Source organism: Danio rerio, chromosome 1, assembly GCF_049306965.1.
Source record: "Danio rerio strain Tuebingen ecotype United States chromosome 1, GRCz12tu, whole genome shotgun sequence".
NCBI lineage: Eukaryota > Metazoa > Chordata > Actinopteri > Cypriniformes > Danionidae > Danio > Danio rerio.
The window spans coordinates 38,885,505-38,902,238 of record NC_133176.1 but is presented as its reverse complement, the minus strand read 5'-3'; the positions used below and the strand labels follow the sequence as shown (position 1 = coordinate 38,902,238).

Genomic DNA, 16,734 nt, shown 5'->3' with positions numbered 1-16,734 from the left:
GCCCTGGGCAGGAGGGGCTGCCTGCTTTCGAGGTGTACGCCGCGCCCTCGGCGAGGAACAGCGGAGGTGGATGGCTCGGCAGGCGGAGCGGGCTCACGGCCACGCCGATAGATGACATTGCCCATCGCATCCGACTGCTCTTTCACCGCCTTGAATTCCTGGGTGAATTCACCGACGGTGTCGCCGAACAGGCCAGCCTGGGATATGGGCGAGTCAAGAAAGCGAACTTTGTCAACATCGTGCATATCGGCCAGGTTTAGCCAGAGGTTGCGTTCCTGAACCACAAGTGTGGACATCGTCCTCCCCAGCGCACCCGCGGCGGACTTAGTAGTCCGAAGAGCATAGTGGGTCGCGGTGCGCAGCTCATGTAATAAGCTTGGGTTGGACCCGCCCTCGTGCAGCTCGGCCAGCGCCTGCGCTTGGTAGCGCTGGTAGGTGGCCATCGCGTGCAAAGCAGAAGCAGCCTGGCCCGCAGCCTTATAAGCTCTGGCTACGAGGGAGGCAGACAACCTACAGGCTTTGGACGGGAGGCGGGGCAAACCCCGCCACGTAGAGGCGCCGCGCGGACAAAGATTGACCGCGATAGCGCGCTCCATTGACGGGATCGCCTCATACCCCCTGGCAGCTCCGCTGTCAAGGGCGGTGAGGGCGGAGGTACACGCAGCACGGGCAGAGAAAGGTGCCCTCCAAGACTGCGTGAGCCTACTGTGCACTTCCGGGAAGAAGGGGACGAGAGGCTTCGAAGGCTTCGCCTTCTGGTCCTCTACGTAGCACCCATCTAGTCGGTCCGGCCGCGGAGCTGGGGGATAAACCAGCTCCAACCCCACGGCCGAAGCAGCCCGGGAAAGCACGGCTAACATGTCCGCTTCAGGATCCGATTTGACAGCGCTCACCTGCCCGGAGGGGGCGAGCGGGTCCGGATCTTCGTCGGACAGTGAAAGCCCACCCTCCGATGCCGCGGAGGACATCTGATCTCCGGTGTCAGCAAGTGTGAGAGCTACCATCTGGTTAGATGGATCACTCCCACTACCCGAAGCTTGGATGGAGCGCCGTGAGGAGCGAGAGGTCCGCGAGCCCGTGGGCGGCGGATTATCTCCCGCTGAAACCCTCAGATCTGCCCGAGCGCCCGCTGCTTTTTTAGAACAGGAGGCAACTGGGGTGGCTCGCTTTCTTGTGAAAGTTAGCCGCGATCTTAGCTGTGCAACGGTCATGGCATCGCAATGACGACATGAACCGCCCGCGAGCACCGCATTAACATGCTGGACCCCCAAACATGCAATGCAGTGATCGTGTCCATCATCCGGAGCCAGGAAACCCCCGCATCCAGAAACGCACAGTTGGAGCGCCATCCTGAAAAGGACGTGCTGCACGACTGTGTTGCTCTTTTAGGAAAGTTTGCAACAATACGCACCGCTCTGGAGGACCGGACCCAAAGAACCGCAGGCAAGGGAGAAACCCAGCTCGACCGTCTGCCACCGCGAAGACCCACTCTGGACCGGGAGACACACTCGTTCGCTCTGAAGTGCTGAACAGCAAGAGGAACCCTCATCGACTCACTCAGAAAGGATCTGAAGCAAAAAGGATGGCGTTTGCTAGCTTCAGGTGTGCTTATATGCTGAGATAATTGCAGATGCCGCACACCTGCGCAAGCTTACGCTGCCAATTAATTTCATTCATTGGCCCGTTCAATACTCTCCAGACAAGCGGCTTCTGATCCGAATCCTCCCATCGTGGATTTCATCCACTTATGGCACTGAAGTTCCCCAACCGAAGGGGAACTACATTTTGATGAAAGGAAACTGAAATTTAAAGTGTCAAACAAAAAATCATGACATTCTATGACATGAATAAATAAGTACATTCCCTGATTTTCAATGTTTGCAATAGACCTTTTAAAATTCCATGATTTTCCAGAAATGCAATGAGCTGTGGGAACCATGTAGTTACTTCCAAGTGACAATTTGTGGCAAAAATACACAAACAAAAGCTTTACTGGACACACAAACTTTGACATTACAAGAACAATTTTTCTGTTTTTCTATTTTATTCAATTTTCTAGATCAGATTTCTATATTTTTCTATACCATATCATGTTCATATGTTATACTGTATAATCATCACAGGCATTATGCAATTATATGGCTTTTTAAACCATACGTTTCATCTTCTCTACTTATTCAACTTATTCAACAAAGGCAAATCCAAATATTTCTATTTTTCCTTGCACTTCCCCATCTCTCATTTCAACTTGTTCTCTCATATTCATTCATCCTCTCTCTTCTGGTGTTTTGCACTAGTTCAGAAAAAAAGCAAAGGAGGGTGTGTGTGTGTGTGTGTGTGTGTGTGTGTGTGTGTGTTTGGGGGGTGTATAGACTGGAAAGGTTTGTGTGTATGTGTGTCTGTGCTTTGCTTAGCTCGGCTCAGCGCTGGGTCTGCCTGCCTGCCTCCACTGCTGCTGCTTCTTGTGTGGTCTCCCAGCAAACTTTATGATTTATTCAGCCAAAGGCAGAGGAGCAAGACCCCCAGTGACCACAGAGAGAGCTCCGCACGTGGGTTTAATGATTTCACCACAAAAATGTCTGCTATGGTTGGGGCCGCTTTTTCAGGGACATGGAGAGGGAGAGAGAGAGAGAGAGACTCAGTGCTCACATCCACTTGCTGACTGATTCACGTTTCTACTTGGGTCGATTACCCAACATGGACATCGATAGGAAACAAGAAAAACTGATGGCAACATTGTACACATATGTAGGCTCAACACCTATTTATATTTGCTGCTGATGGAATGGATTTGTCGTTATATACTCAATGTTCTCTCTCACGCTCTTTCTTTAGTTCTTTCTTTTCTTTCTGTTCCTGGTCCAAGAACACATCAGTGGTAAAGTAACTGAAATTGACAGAGCAAGATGATGTAACTAAAGCTTTGAAAGACAGTAAAAGAGAGCAAGAAAAGAGAAAAAGAAAAAAGGCTTTTCTTTTATGTTTACTTTACACTATGACAACTTACTTTTTTTTTTTTTTTTTGCAAGATTTTTGAAAATAAATCTAAACACAGCAGCAAGCTGTAATGATCAGGGTCTAAGCATCATGGCCCATATTTATGATTGGGCAATACAACTGAATTGTATGTTTTTAAATATAATGTGTTTTCTACAGAAAACTCCATTTTGAAGATTCACTAATTCGCAGGTTTTACAAAAACAGGTTCCAGTAATGCACACAGAATTTAAAAATAACTCCCATAGTTACAATAAAAAGATATGGATTTTAGAGGAATTGCATGATTATAGGATGTGTCACATGTCAATTGACAATTATCATTTTATTTTTACCTATTTGAGCTAATCTTTACATTTACATAATTATATTCCACAGTGGAATGAACTGCCAACTTATCCAGCATATGTTTTAAGCAGTGTATGTCCTTTCATCCCTTTCACACTCTTGCACACACATACACTACGGCCAGTTTAGCTTATTGAATTCACCTATTTACCATGTCTTTGGACTGTAGGGGAAACCGGAGCACCCAGAGGAAACCCACACGAATACGGGAAGAACATGCAAACTCCACACAGAAATTCCAATTAACCCAGCTGGGATTTTAACTAGTGACCTTGTTGCTGTGAGGTGATCATGCTACCCACTGTGCACAAATGACACCTAAACCACAATGTAAAAGAAATAAAAAATAAAGCAGATGACTGGTGCTTGCATGCTATTTGAGTCTGCTTCTATAACTTATTTAGACAATCATAAATAATTCTAAAAACTTAGTTTTGATAGTATAAACTAAGAATTTTGACGAATTTTGATTTTGTCACACACTGTTGTGGACATATTAGCTATATCTGAAATACCTTATAGTATTTCTACTTAAACATATATACTGTTTGATTTTCACAAAATTCTCCACGTTTTTTTCCACATGATATACCATATCTATATATATCCACTTTAGAACATTCATATTTGATACTATTAGCTGCAGAAATTATTTTTTAATTATTATTTATTAACAGTCTATCTACAATAGATAATGTTGGATGTGGAAAAGTCACTAAAATGCTCACAAGATTGTGCAACAATCGACCATTTTATTTTAAGTCTGTAGAGCTCTATAAGGTTGCAAGTTTTCTAATGTTTCATATGCACATCTGAATCGGGTCATTTATGTTTCTCTCAATATGATTTAAAAGCTACAACAACCGCAACAATCTCTCAAACAGTGAAATTTTGAATTACTTTAGATTATTACCTGATAAGACTGAAAAAAAAAATTATTTTAATTTGGTATAATTTGTAACTTTATTTTAATGTATTTTTTGTTGGTAAGTTATCTACAAAATAAACAAAATAATAGATACATTTTAGGTGAAGTGACGTGCCAAAAAATTATATTTTTAATAATAAAGGAATTATGAATTAAATATGACCTATTATAACATGTAAAATATAGTATTTCTGACAATTTTATTTATAATTTAAGTTATGAATTAAAGTATCGCAATACTACTTGGTTCTTAATATTTCAGCTGGTATAAAATCGTAATATGAATTAATAGTGTTGGACAACCTTGGTGACACATGGTGTCAAAAACCAGTGAGGATGACAGCAAAAAAAGGTGAACATAAAAAGCTTTTTTTAAAGAAGCTTTTCACTTCCGATTTTGGCCTCCACTGATTATGAAAATATCCAGCTACCTTTCCAGCCATCTGCATTCATCTGACAAGCTTATCATTAGCAAAGGGTTTCTGTATGCGACTGAAGTGTGTATTCCATGAAAACAACCGGCTGGACGGACATTTTCCTGATTATTACAAGCTCACTTGCCACAAAACTAAATATTTAGATACAAAACATTAATTGGAGGAACTGTAATAATTGACTAGGTCTTTAATTAAATGTAATGACAAAAAGAAAATGAAACTGCTGAACTTTGTACCACATCCACAAATACCAAAGTACATTGAACCCAACCGTTATCCTATGCACTGCCAATGTGAATTAAAGTGTAACCACCCAACCTCCCCCTTTCAGGAAACACATTTTATTTTCACAGTGAATATTAGGTAACCCAAAACATGCGCAGCTGATGATGCCATTTGTTTGTGTTAGAGAGCTCTTGATACTGTATGTGCATCAAGCGTTTTGTTTGTGGAAGAAAATGGAGTTGAATTCATCAACTTGCGGACAGCATAATTTAATGTCAAGGGGCCCGTTCTCCACACTCATAGAGCTTCTTGTGGCGACATGTGTATTATCCTAAGGGTGGATCTCCATCATCAGACCACTGCACAGTAACAACAACAACAACAAAGAAACAACGGAGTGACTGACGTTCCACTTCTTTCTAACCTCCGTCAATTAAAGCCTGGAAAATACAACAGAAACATAAACATGGAGTGACACTGCTAATGCAAGACAGCTTAGCGGGCCGCTGCTTCCATCTCTTTCAGCTCTCGCTATTCCTTCACTTGTTTCTTTCTTTCTTACTCCCTGGAAGAGACTGGTAATGCCAAAGAGGACTTCCAAGTGTGACACATACCCATGTGTCCCTCCTCAGTGGGAGGATGTTTGGCCACTGTTGCCCATTAAATCCATGTGGTTTTAGCCACCATGGTGGCAGAGTGTCTCATGCTAATTATTACAAAAGAGTCATGAAGAGACAAGGGGTGGATAGTGGCACAGTGTGACAGGTTCTGTCTTTGACCTTTAAACAGGTGATTTGAGCTGCCATGATCGTTGTGTAAACTCAGACCTCCTTGATAGATGAAGGCAACAGGATTTTAAGGAACACCCTTCTGGGTTCAATCACATCCTCAAACTGGATATCGGATCACGGTCTTTAAAGCTATAGTTAATCCGAAGATTTAAAAAAAATCTCATAATTGATTCATCCTCATGCTGTGCTGGTACAGTTAAGCTTCAAAATGACAATGCGGTGCCATATAATATCATAAATGTGGTCTTAATGTTATTCTCAAGCCATTTGATAGATATTTATTAGAAGCAAACTGAAATTCATGGGAGACAACAAATCCTTCATTAGAGTTAAATCTTTCCAATCAATTATCTGGTTTCCGGTCACAAATCAGGAGTGCATTTCCCAAACAATGACATAACTCGCGGCTGAACTATTATAGTACGATGCATGGTTTGGGAAAAGAACGATGTAGTGACGGATGTTTCCCAAAACCCGTAGTTACTTTGTCGCAGATCCATCGTTTGAACTACGTTAGTTATAATGTAAAATGTTTATAATGACACTCCAAACTGGGTGGTAACAATATGGAAAAACCCCATAATTTTTTTGTGCAAATTATATTGTTTTACATGCACATGTATTAAAAAAAAATCCAATATTAGTTTTGGTGAAAACCTTCACTCGTTTTCCATATTAATCGAAATATATGTAAACACCACATATAGGGCCTGTGTTTCCTTTACAAATATTATATTATATTATATTATATTTCATATTCTATTCTAAAACATGAACCACGTATTTTAATCTCATATATATATAAATTATTTCAATCATTAATGGTTGTAATTTACAGTAGGTTTAAAAAAATCGTACTTAAGAAAAACAATAATAGTAATATTAATAATTATTATTATTATTGTTTTTTTTATTTTATTCATTGTAAAAGTCTATTATTATAAAAGTCTCTTTTACAATTTGACACATTCGAACCACTGCAGAAATGTTCTAACCAATAGGCCCATGTCATATAGTGATACATTTCTTAATAAGTCAAAGTCAAAGTCAGCTTTATTGTCAATTCAGCCACATGTAGAGGACATATAGAGAATCGAGATTACGTTACTCTCAGACCCTAATTGCTTAAGATATAATACTATTATTAAAAGTAAAGTTTTAAGAAAAAAAGAAAATTTACAATAAATACAATTGTACATAAGATGCGGTCTAAAAAATACATAAAAAAAGTCTAAAAATATACATAATTAATAAAAAATTTTAAACAATACAATGACATTAAGGGCATATACAGTAGCAAATGAGTGCAATATTTATAGTAGGTTAATAAATAACTTACTATAAATTAAAACCTTTTATGTATGCTATATATTTTAGTTTTTCACAAAGTGTGGCAATAGCGTATATTCCGCTTTTAAATAATAGGTCATCTAAGTTATAGCTTTTGTCATGATCGTTCGAAATGACATTTGATGTTTTCAAAGTACACTGCAAAGGGAGCGCAGTTGTCAATATGAAGATCGCTAAAATTGAACTGTGAAAAATACTTTTATTATACCTAAATTATACCTAACTATGTTTGTAACGACAGAACTTGTGAACTTCGTTGGCTAACAATGTTTTTTTGAAACGCACCCCAGAATGGTTCAGTTCTCAAGTTTAAATCTCTGTCTCAGTGGTCAGGTATTGATCCCTGGAGTTCTGTGACACATAGTTTGGTGGTTTGCAAAATAAATTTAGGGGCCTACAATTTCTTTGAAAAATGCAAACATACCTTAGGAATGCGTGATATAGAATGTTTGCAAATATACATTTTTTTAAAACCCATTTTGGCTGATTTATGACACCAATTACTGCTTAATTCATAAACATCTGAAGAAGCTGCTGAATGCACTAGGCTAATGACTGTTAGTAAATAACAGTGCCTGACTGGTATGGTGCACGGACTAAATCATTCTGCATTGCCAATTTCAAGATGGTATCCTAAAACAATGCATTTAAATAACCATACAGGAAATGAAAGGTTTTGTTTACTACAGACACTCAAGCATGCGTGACAATCATGGTGTTTTCTGCTGTCTCATTGTACAAGAACGTGAACACATGAAGACCTTTATGAGCATTTTACCACAGAAAAGTAAAAATTAAAAACCTGAGTATAAAGTCTGATTCAGGAAACTGTTAAGATTGTGACAGAAATGTACTACTAATATACTGGTCTATGACAAAATAATAACAATTAAAACTAAAGGACTAAAAAAAAAACTATTTGCAATAAGAAAATTGTACCTTACATTTTAAAAGATGAAATAGTTTGTTGAAACCTTTATTTGATAAAATACCATTATGATAACAAAATTGAATCATAAATCCTGAAAAATTACACTGAAGTTAAAACGGCAAGAGTGTAATTTATAGTTCAAAAGTTCACACTCAGCTGATGACTGATTATAAAGCTTGTTTGGCATGCTGTCTCAGAAGAGAGCCCTGAGCTCATTAGATCCTCGAGCCTGGGGCTCCTTCCCGTTTGCAAGGCGAGAGGGGAGTTTGAACTCAGTTAGATCTCGAGAACTCCCCTGCTCTATTAGCTAATGAACAGATAGTGATTGTTCTTACTTACTAGGTGCATGTCTATGGTGCCGTTGCATGTTTTTGGATGGTGGGAGGAAACCGGGGAACCCGAGGCAAACCCAGGTGAGCACAGGGAGAATGTAAAAAGTTCACACAGAAATGTTGGCTGGCTTGGTAAGGACTAGAACAAGTGACGTTCCTGCTGTGAGGCAACAGTGCTAAACACCAGTGTCACCCATCTAGAAAAGGAGGAGTAGGGGTCGAAGGGGAATTCTTCAAAAAGAAAATGGCTTTTATATGGAACTTAGGGTATTTAAAGTGGCTTAGGAATCATCTGATTGGTGAATCATAAATTGGATAATGTGGGACCAGCCGCAAGCAATCATAAGCATGTGATTTTCTCAAAATTAGTTTATAAATAAACTTCACTATTATCAGTGAATACATTTTAGTAAATTTCTTGCATTGTATGATTAATAAAGAACAGAACAGGGTGTCATATTAAATATTTGCATATGAACATATATGATACAAATAAAATATATATTGTGAAATATATTATGATTGTTGGTATTGGCTCTTTGGCATCTTATTTTGAAGCTTGAAACTCCAGGCCTCATTCATTGTAACTGTATTAGAAATGAGTAAGCAGAACATTTTTGTATAAAAATTCTCATTTGTTGTTGACACAAGTCTCATGGTCATTTGAAATAACATGAGCTTAATCGAATAAAGACTTCTTGTTGCTGCCCTCCACACTCCGCCAATACAGTTGCTACAACTCACTTTTTCTTGCCTTCCCTTTCTCTCCTCTCCTCTCTAGTGAGATGTGGCGTCTTGTGAGTAATGACAAATGTTATTACGCTCCCCTTTAGATTATTTTAGCACACACTGCCGAGTAAATCACTGTGTTTTCCTAAACCACGGGTCATTTGCCGACCCCATGTTTGAACAGCTGTAATGAACCCTCAGCATTAATAACTTCTCGGAGAGAAAGAAACTGAAAAAAAAAGAGTGAGACAGAGAGAAAGGATGAGGTGCTAACATTTTGTGTGTGTTTTGGAGAGTGTGTTTTTTATTACAATGGAACTGACAGATATTGCTATTTTCGCACAGAGAAAGATATACTGCTCTCACATCCAAGCTTGGTATATTCTTTCTCAGACGATTACCTCAATCTAAAATCACTGCCAGTATCAAATTCTCTTTTTGCCATTAAAATTGCTGAAGCTTTTATCAGGATATATGGTATTATCATGATACTAATCGAAGATGCAAAAAAGGTTACTTTAACAGGTATACTAACAAAACATACTTAAAGCGTTGAATTATTGTACATTATACATTGTACAGTATATGTTCAGAGTAAATAAATGTTTCAACCAAACTAAACTGAAAATTATTATTAAGCACAAAACGTTTACAAAAGGATCATTAGGTCTCAATAGCAAATGTTAGTTAAAAGATTAAATTAAAGTTAATTTACTGAAAAATGTTGATTTAATGAAAAAAAGAAAACAACTGACTCTATTTAAAACAAGTTGACTTTTGGGTTTAGTGCATTATTTAAAACTAAGAAGTTTCTTGACTAAGAAAGTTTTACACGGCAAGCGTGAGCATTTTACCTGTCTATATACAATTAAAGTCAAAATTATTAGCCCCCAATTGAATTTTTTTTTCTTTTTTTTTTTTTAATATTTTTCCCAAATGATGTTTACAGAGCAAGGGAATTTTCACAGTATATCTGATAATATTGTTTTTCTGGAGAAAGTTTTATTAGTTTTTTTTTCCGGCTAGAAAAAAGCAGTTTTTAATTTTTTAAAACCATTTTAAGGTCAAAATTATTAACCCCTTTAAAATATATATTTTTTTCATAGTCTACAGAACATTATACAATAATTTGCCTAATTACCCTAACCTGCTTAGTTAACCTAATTTTTAAATGTCACTTTCAGCTGTATTGAAGTGTCTTGAAAGTTATATCCAATCAAATATTATTTACTGTCATCATGGCAAAGATAAAACAAATAAGTTATTAGAAAATCTTTTCTCCGTTAAACAGAAATTTATATAAATATATATATATATATATATATATATATATATATATATATATATATATATATATATATATATATATATATATATATATCCTTAACCAGCAAGTCTTCATTCTACAAATTAGTAGAGTCATTTAAGGTGCACTAGGAAACAATCGCCTGTGGTATCATGTAACTTTGTTTTTGATTGTCAGGATGATGCAGGCCTATAATAATTATTAAAATATTAATTCAATATAGTGATAATGATATCTATTGATGATCAAACTAGTATGCAACTTAAGCAAAACTAATACTAATTGGTTTAAATTTGGTTTTGTAGTTCGGGCCAAAATAAATATTTGTTGCCATTTTTAATTGTTTAAGTTCATTTAATTGAATATAAAAAGATCAGTGGATATTATCGATGCCTTCATTGGGTAAAATTGCTACATTTACTGTCATTCAATGTAAATTTGGTCATTATCAATGCACTGTAACTTTAATTAAGCATGAATTATTGCGGCTTTGCTCCTTCAGAGACGATAACGCCTCGCGCTGACGCACTGCTTCTGCATGCAGTATGAATGCTCTAATCTATTAATGTAGATGCTGAAAAAAAACCTGCTGCTCTCGCTCTGCTTACACTTTCAGTGTTAAAAAATTAATAAATACTTGTGTAGTTGTCATTGCATTGACTTTAGCCACCTTTTTATTGCACACGACAAATGACAAGCCTAATTTATTCCTAATAAAGAGTAATCCGGGAGCTGCGCAGAGTACCGAGCATCTCCGTATGCGACTTCTGCAACTAGACTGCATGCTATCAGCCAACCCGATGTAATGTATTCCAGTGTTTTCCAAGCAGCTTTTTGTTATTTTTTGTTACTTTTTGAATCAGAGAAAATCTATATAAAAAACAATCACAAATGAGTTATAAAACAATTATATATTTTAATGCAGTCTCTATATTCCCTCCAAAATTTTTAGCGGTCTATGAATTTCTACTATTCATTCATTCATTCAACCATGGTGAACGCACAAAGAATAAAGGTTCTTGTTTTTGAAGTTGCTTATATTGGACACTGCGATAATCAGCTTCTCTCCCATGGTGCACAACAAAATAAAAAATAATGTGCAGCTGCCACAAGGCGGCGTATTCCAAAAAGTCATGTCTGAATATCGTGTGCAGTGTAAAGGCGGCTTTTAGTTTAATTTACAAACTGATATTAACAAATGAACCTTACTGTACAGAGTCAACAAACAAAATACACATAAATTGTCACAGAATGTCATGACGCAGGCCAGATTAACTTGTGAAAATGTTAAAGGTCACGAAACACCAAAACCCATTTTTTGAGCTGTTGACAGCCATATATGTGTCCCATGCTGCTATAAACACAATTAGGAAACACATACTTCACAGAAAAAGTGAAAATTGGTTGTTTTGAGTTATTTCGAGCAAATTTGTTCTTCCGGTTCGAAATGAACTTTTAAAACTGCATAACACTGATTAGATACCTGTGTTATTTAATGAGAAAGACTTCAAACCAATCAGCGCGCTCTATTGTGTATGATGTGCAACTTACTCTACCTGTTACAGTGTTTCAGACGGCAGAGAGACGCCACATTGTGTTGCCGAAACAAGTGGGAGAAGAAGAATTGTTTGGAGATACGGGTTGTCAGTGTTGCTTTTATAATTTGCTGCATCGAAGGTTTTGTTTTCATTTTCCCGCTATGAGAGTGCAGCTGGATTTGTGTAGATTACGGTGCACGCGACGTGCTACAAAAAGACGCGTCTCAGGAACATTTTTTACCCAAGAGCTTTTCGCATCTGGAAATGGCGAAATCTGGATTTGCCGCTCGTCTCCTTTTAATAAAGACACAGTTTCAGTTGGTGTTGATTGTCCTGGCTCTATAGATTTGGTAAATGAGTGATCAGTGGTCTTTATTTGTTTTTTCAGAGGCAAAGTTAGTTGGTATGGTCAGCAGTACTCTTTTAGTGTTTAAAGACAGACCTTAGTCAAATGATTTCTAAGTTACTAAAGTTTACCGTACATTAATATCATTACAATATTATGGACTGAAAGATCCGCTGTAAATGCTGCTCTTCGAGTGTAAACATGTAAAAACCACTATCAAACTAATATCGTTGTGTAGGATTTTCGCTACATTTTGGGATAGGATTGGGACACTCCGATTTTCATGCAAATTTTTATAAAACTTCCCTCTTTCCCTCCTCTGACTCTCCCCCTAAACAGAGCTGGACACACCACCTTTCCTGACTTTTTCCAAACTAGAGGTGTGAAAACACCCTGCTGAAACGGGGTTTTTGTGGCTCTTTAATGGTTGAAAATAATCTTTAAGCATTTGGTGCTGTGATAAACTACCAGTGCCAATACAACAATCTGAATATTCTTTAATGACACTCTAGAAGTACAAATAAGAAATAATTATTTACAATATTTTGAAATGGCCACAATATCAATATTATATATGCATGTTTTCTTATCATAATATACTGAATTATTGAAAATCAGCATATGTCTACAAATGACCCACACCAAACAAAGGTGGCAATTGAAAATGCCTGTAATTAATTAATTTATTTATAAGTTCATAAAATATTTTGCCAGACATTACATTTATGAATAATAAAAGGATCAGTTCAAAGGAAATTCTAAATCTGTCATTGTTTACTCACCCTCATGCTGTTTCTTTCTTTCTTTTATGGTGCACACAAGAAGATAATTCAATATGCTTCTTTTTCCAAAGAATGAAAATCAAAGGGCTCCAGAGATGTTTCCTAGCATCTTTTAAATGATCTTCTGTGTTCTGCAGAAGAAAGAAAATTATAAATTTTTGAGCAACATCAGTGAATGTTAAAATAATTGTAGTTTATTATACATTTAACAAATAAATAAAATCCATTAACAAAGGTCAAAGCAATGCTCTATTCGATATGAACTTTTTTTGTAGTGTTCTTGTAGTCATTTCCACTATAAAGGGCCCATTCTGAAAGGCCTCTAATTGAGCTATCACTTATTCAAGTCTTGCTTACTGCACAAACCTATAGTACATAAGCTTGAAACAAATTTTTCACCCTATCGTCTAGATGGGTGTCCTCAAGCATTATCTACTTTTACCTGCGCTCAAACCTTTAGTTGTAGTTTAGCCTGAAAGAGTTTGTGTTGTTCGCAAAAAAAACATTTAACCAATCAAAGGCCCAATGCCAATTCTACCCCTTAGCCCTTTCCCTTACCCCTACCCCTCATTTTGAGCGTGCACGCCAAGGGGTAGGGGTGTCCCAATTCTCTTTAACTTAAAGGCATAGGGCTAAGGGGAAGGGGTGAATAGCCCTTCAAACAAAGATTTTTTAGGACCAAACTCAAAACCAAGGGGTAAAAAAACTTCTCTGAATAAACCAGCCACGGCGGCAGCATTGCTTAATCCGGAAGTAAGGAGATCCACAAATTAGTTGTCATTAGTTTTGGTCATTATTACAAACTTTTATGACAAACAAACACATGTTTTAATATATTCATAACCACATTCATGTTTTGCTGTCATGCTTTAAAAAAAAACGCAAAAAAAAAAACCCGCTAAATTTCGCGATGTATAATCCTCAATCATAACTCCTGTACAGCAGTCCCACAACATTCTGTTACTCGATGACACACGAATACCCTGTCAGAAAAGTCTAGCCGCTGAGAATGGGCTTTTTACAGTGTCTGCTATAATGTTAATGTTGTTTTGGGGTGTTTAAGTGGATGAGTATGGCCACTGTGTAAATACACAGTACAGTTATGATCCTATTGCCACATTAGATCATTATGATAACATAATATATGCCTTCAGTGATTTCCTGTAGATAAATAACAAAAAAAAATAAATAGCACAACTGGAATAACTACAGCAGCCGCCATCGTCTGATCTCACATAAAGCATGAGATTGCGTGGATATATGATGACGTGTGCAGGTGCTGTCCCAATTCTTAGGGTTACATTTTAAGCCCTTCCCCTTCACACTCAGTTGAAAGGGCCAGGGGGAAGGGGTAGGGGTACAAAAATAGAATTGGGATTGGGCCAAAGTAGAGAAGGCTCTTGAGAACAAGAGTATTTAGAGTACAGAGGTGAACCAGTAACATATATTACGAGAATTTTATTTAAAGAAGTTATTTTTTAATTTTCTTTTTTTTTTTTACTTAGATTGACATACTGAAGACATACAAAACAAATGATAAACCTTTAGTAAGGACATTTTAAAAAAATAAACAATTCCCACCAATATTCTTTTAGAATGCTTTCATTCATTTTCCTTCGCTGATTTATACTTCTGCGTCAAGTATAGTCTGGTCATGGCTAATCCTGACATGCACCTCTCAAAAATGTAACACTTCTGAAACGCTAGCTGGCAGTAGGTTTTTATGTTCCTTTGTGTCTAGATTCTTCGCAGGTGTTTTTGGTTTTTTCTGAACGCTACCTTAATGTACAAGTAGCTAAAACTTGCTCATTCAGAAGCAGGAACTGGTGGATTTGCAGCAACTTTAATCATAAGGTAAACACAAAACAAACGTTTCCATCTGGAGCTCCTTCATGGGACTCTTTTTGAGAGGTGCACATCAGTTTCAGCCTAATAGTAAGGTAATAGTAATAGTAAGGTAAGGGCTAATAGACCACGTGAAGGCTGCGACAGAGCATACATACGCGCATTACACAGAAGTATAAATCAGCCTTAACTACAAATCACAACAATGCATAGTGCAAGCTCTGTGATTGGTCGGCTTGGTGGCTGTGACAAGTGTGGGCGGTGCTGAAATCTGCAAGCCTGATGGAGGAAATGTTACAAGTGTCCTGTGATGGAGCTCCAGATGGAAACTTTTGTGTTTACCTTATGATTAAAGTTGTTGCACGTCCACCGGTTCCTGCTTCTGAATGAGCAAGTTTTAGCTACTTATATATTAAGGTAGCGTTCAGAAAAAAACAAAAACACCAGCGAAGAAACTTGACACAGAGGAACATAAAAACTTACTGCCAGCTAGTGTTTTGGAAGTGTTATTGCAGAGCAACACAAACAGCAGGCAGAAGTATAAATGCACGACTACCTGCAAGGCATGCGCCGTGGGTAAGGACGATCACTCAACGCAGAAATATAAACAAGCCTTTAGTCCCTTTATTCATCAGGGGTCACTGCAGCGGAATGAACCGCCAACTATCCAGTAGTGGATGCCCTTCCAGCTACAACCCATCACTGGGAAATACCCATACACTATCGTTCCCACACATACACTATGGCCAATTTAGTTTATTTAATTCACCTATACCGCATATCTTTGGACTGTCGAGTAAACTGGAGCACCCGGAGGAAACCAAAGAACATGCAAACTTCACACAGAAATGCCAACTGACCCAGCCGGGACTCGAACCAGCAACCTTCTTGCTGTGAGGCAACAGTGCTAACCACTGAACCACCGTGTAGCCCGCATTTCTTTAAAATAAGCACCAAAAATAAATGTTAAAAAAAGCATGCAGATTCCTCCAGAGCCTACTCATTACTACCACAGAAAAGCTTCAGGAGAGGAGGATACTTGACTATTGTGCTCTGATCCAAATGAAACTCCACTCATTCCTTGATTTCCCACAGTAATGATTGGGTATATCTCTGTATGTGGCCCCACTCATGCTAGTGTCAGGGCCGTAGGTATATCCAAAGGTTCTACTTTATTAAGACAACATGTCATTACTTTTGTGCTAAGATATAATTGAGAACAAAATGGATGCTTCTAAACAAAGAGATAATCACATGGAACCTTGAGTTTGGCTAGCCCTTGCTTCTAAATTTAGAGAGGGGGAAAAAGCATATCTATTTCTGGGGAACCACCTAATTTAGGTTCAACCTTGAGAAACATGCAGTAAATTTTGACACCTTGTTTTGAAAGAAATAACAGTGATGTCAGCACTATTGTGTAAGCCATCATTTAGGAAACATTCTCCTACTGTATTTTCATGCCAGTTGGGTAGTTCTTCTACAATCATCCTTTTAAGAAAAGTTTGAGGTGAATGTGTCTTGGTTACTGTGTAAACACGTGGCAAAAGCTGTATATTTATTGATGCTTGTTTGCAAAACAGAGATTGGATACTGAAAGTATGTGTCTTGATGTCTGAACAGGTATGAACAGCTTACAACTTGGAATGGTTAATGCTGATCTGATGCCCCTAACATCATTTCTCATTCTTGCTCATTTAGTTTGCTCTTGCTCTTTTTCCCTGACATCTCACCACTCATCAGAATGTAGAATTGGTTTCTTGCACCACATTAATCTGTCAGCACCTCACTACTGGACTAAATTAAATCATCCCAAGCTGATATAGTTGGATCTGATTTGAAGTGATCAAGC

The 16,734-nt window shown here is 37.7% G+C and overlaps 1 protein-coding gene across 2 annotated transcripts in view; it reads right to left on the bottom strand.

Moving 5' to 3' along the window:
* The window catches only part of hhip (hedgehog interacting protein), a 236,297-nt gene that overhangs the window by 88,258 nt on the left and 131,305 nt on the right, over positions 1–16,734 (bottom strand). For both annotated transcript variants that reach the window (XM_073915570.1, XM_073915545.1), the window contains one exon: positions 13,041–13,171. In XM_073915570.1, coding sequence (XP_073771671.1) covers positions 13,041–13,046 — 6 coding nt within the window. In that variant the 5' untranslated portion in view covers positions 13,047–13,171. The remainder of the gene's footprint in view (positions 1–13,040; positions 13,172–16,734) is intronic.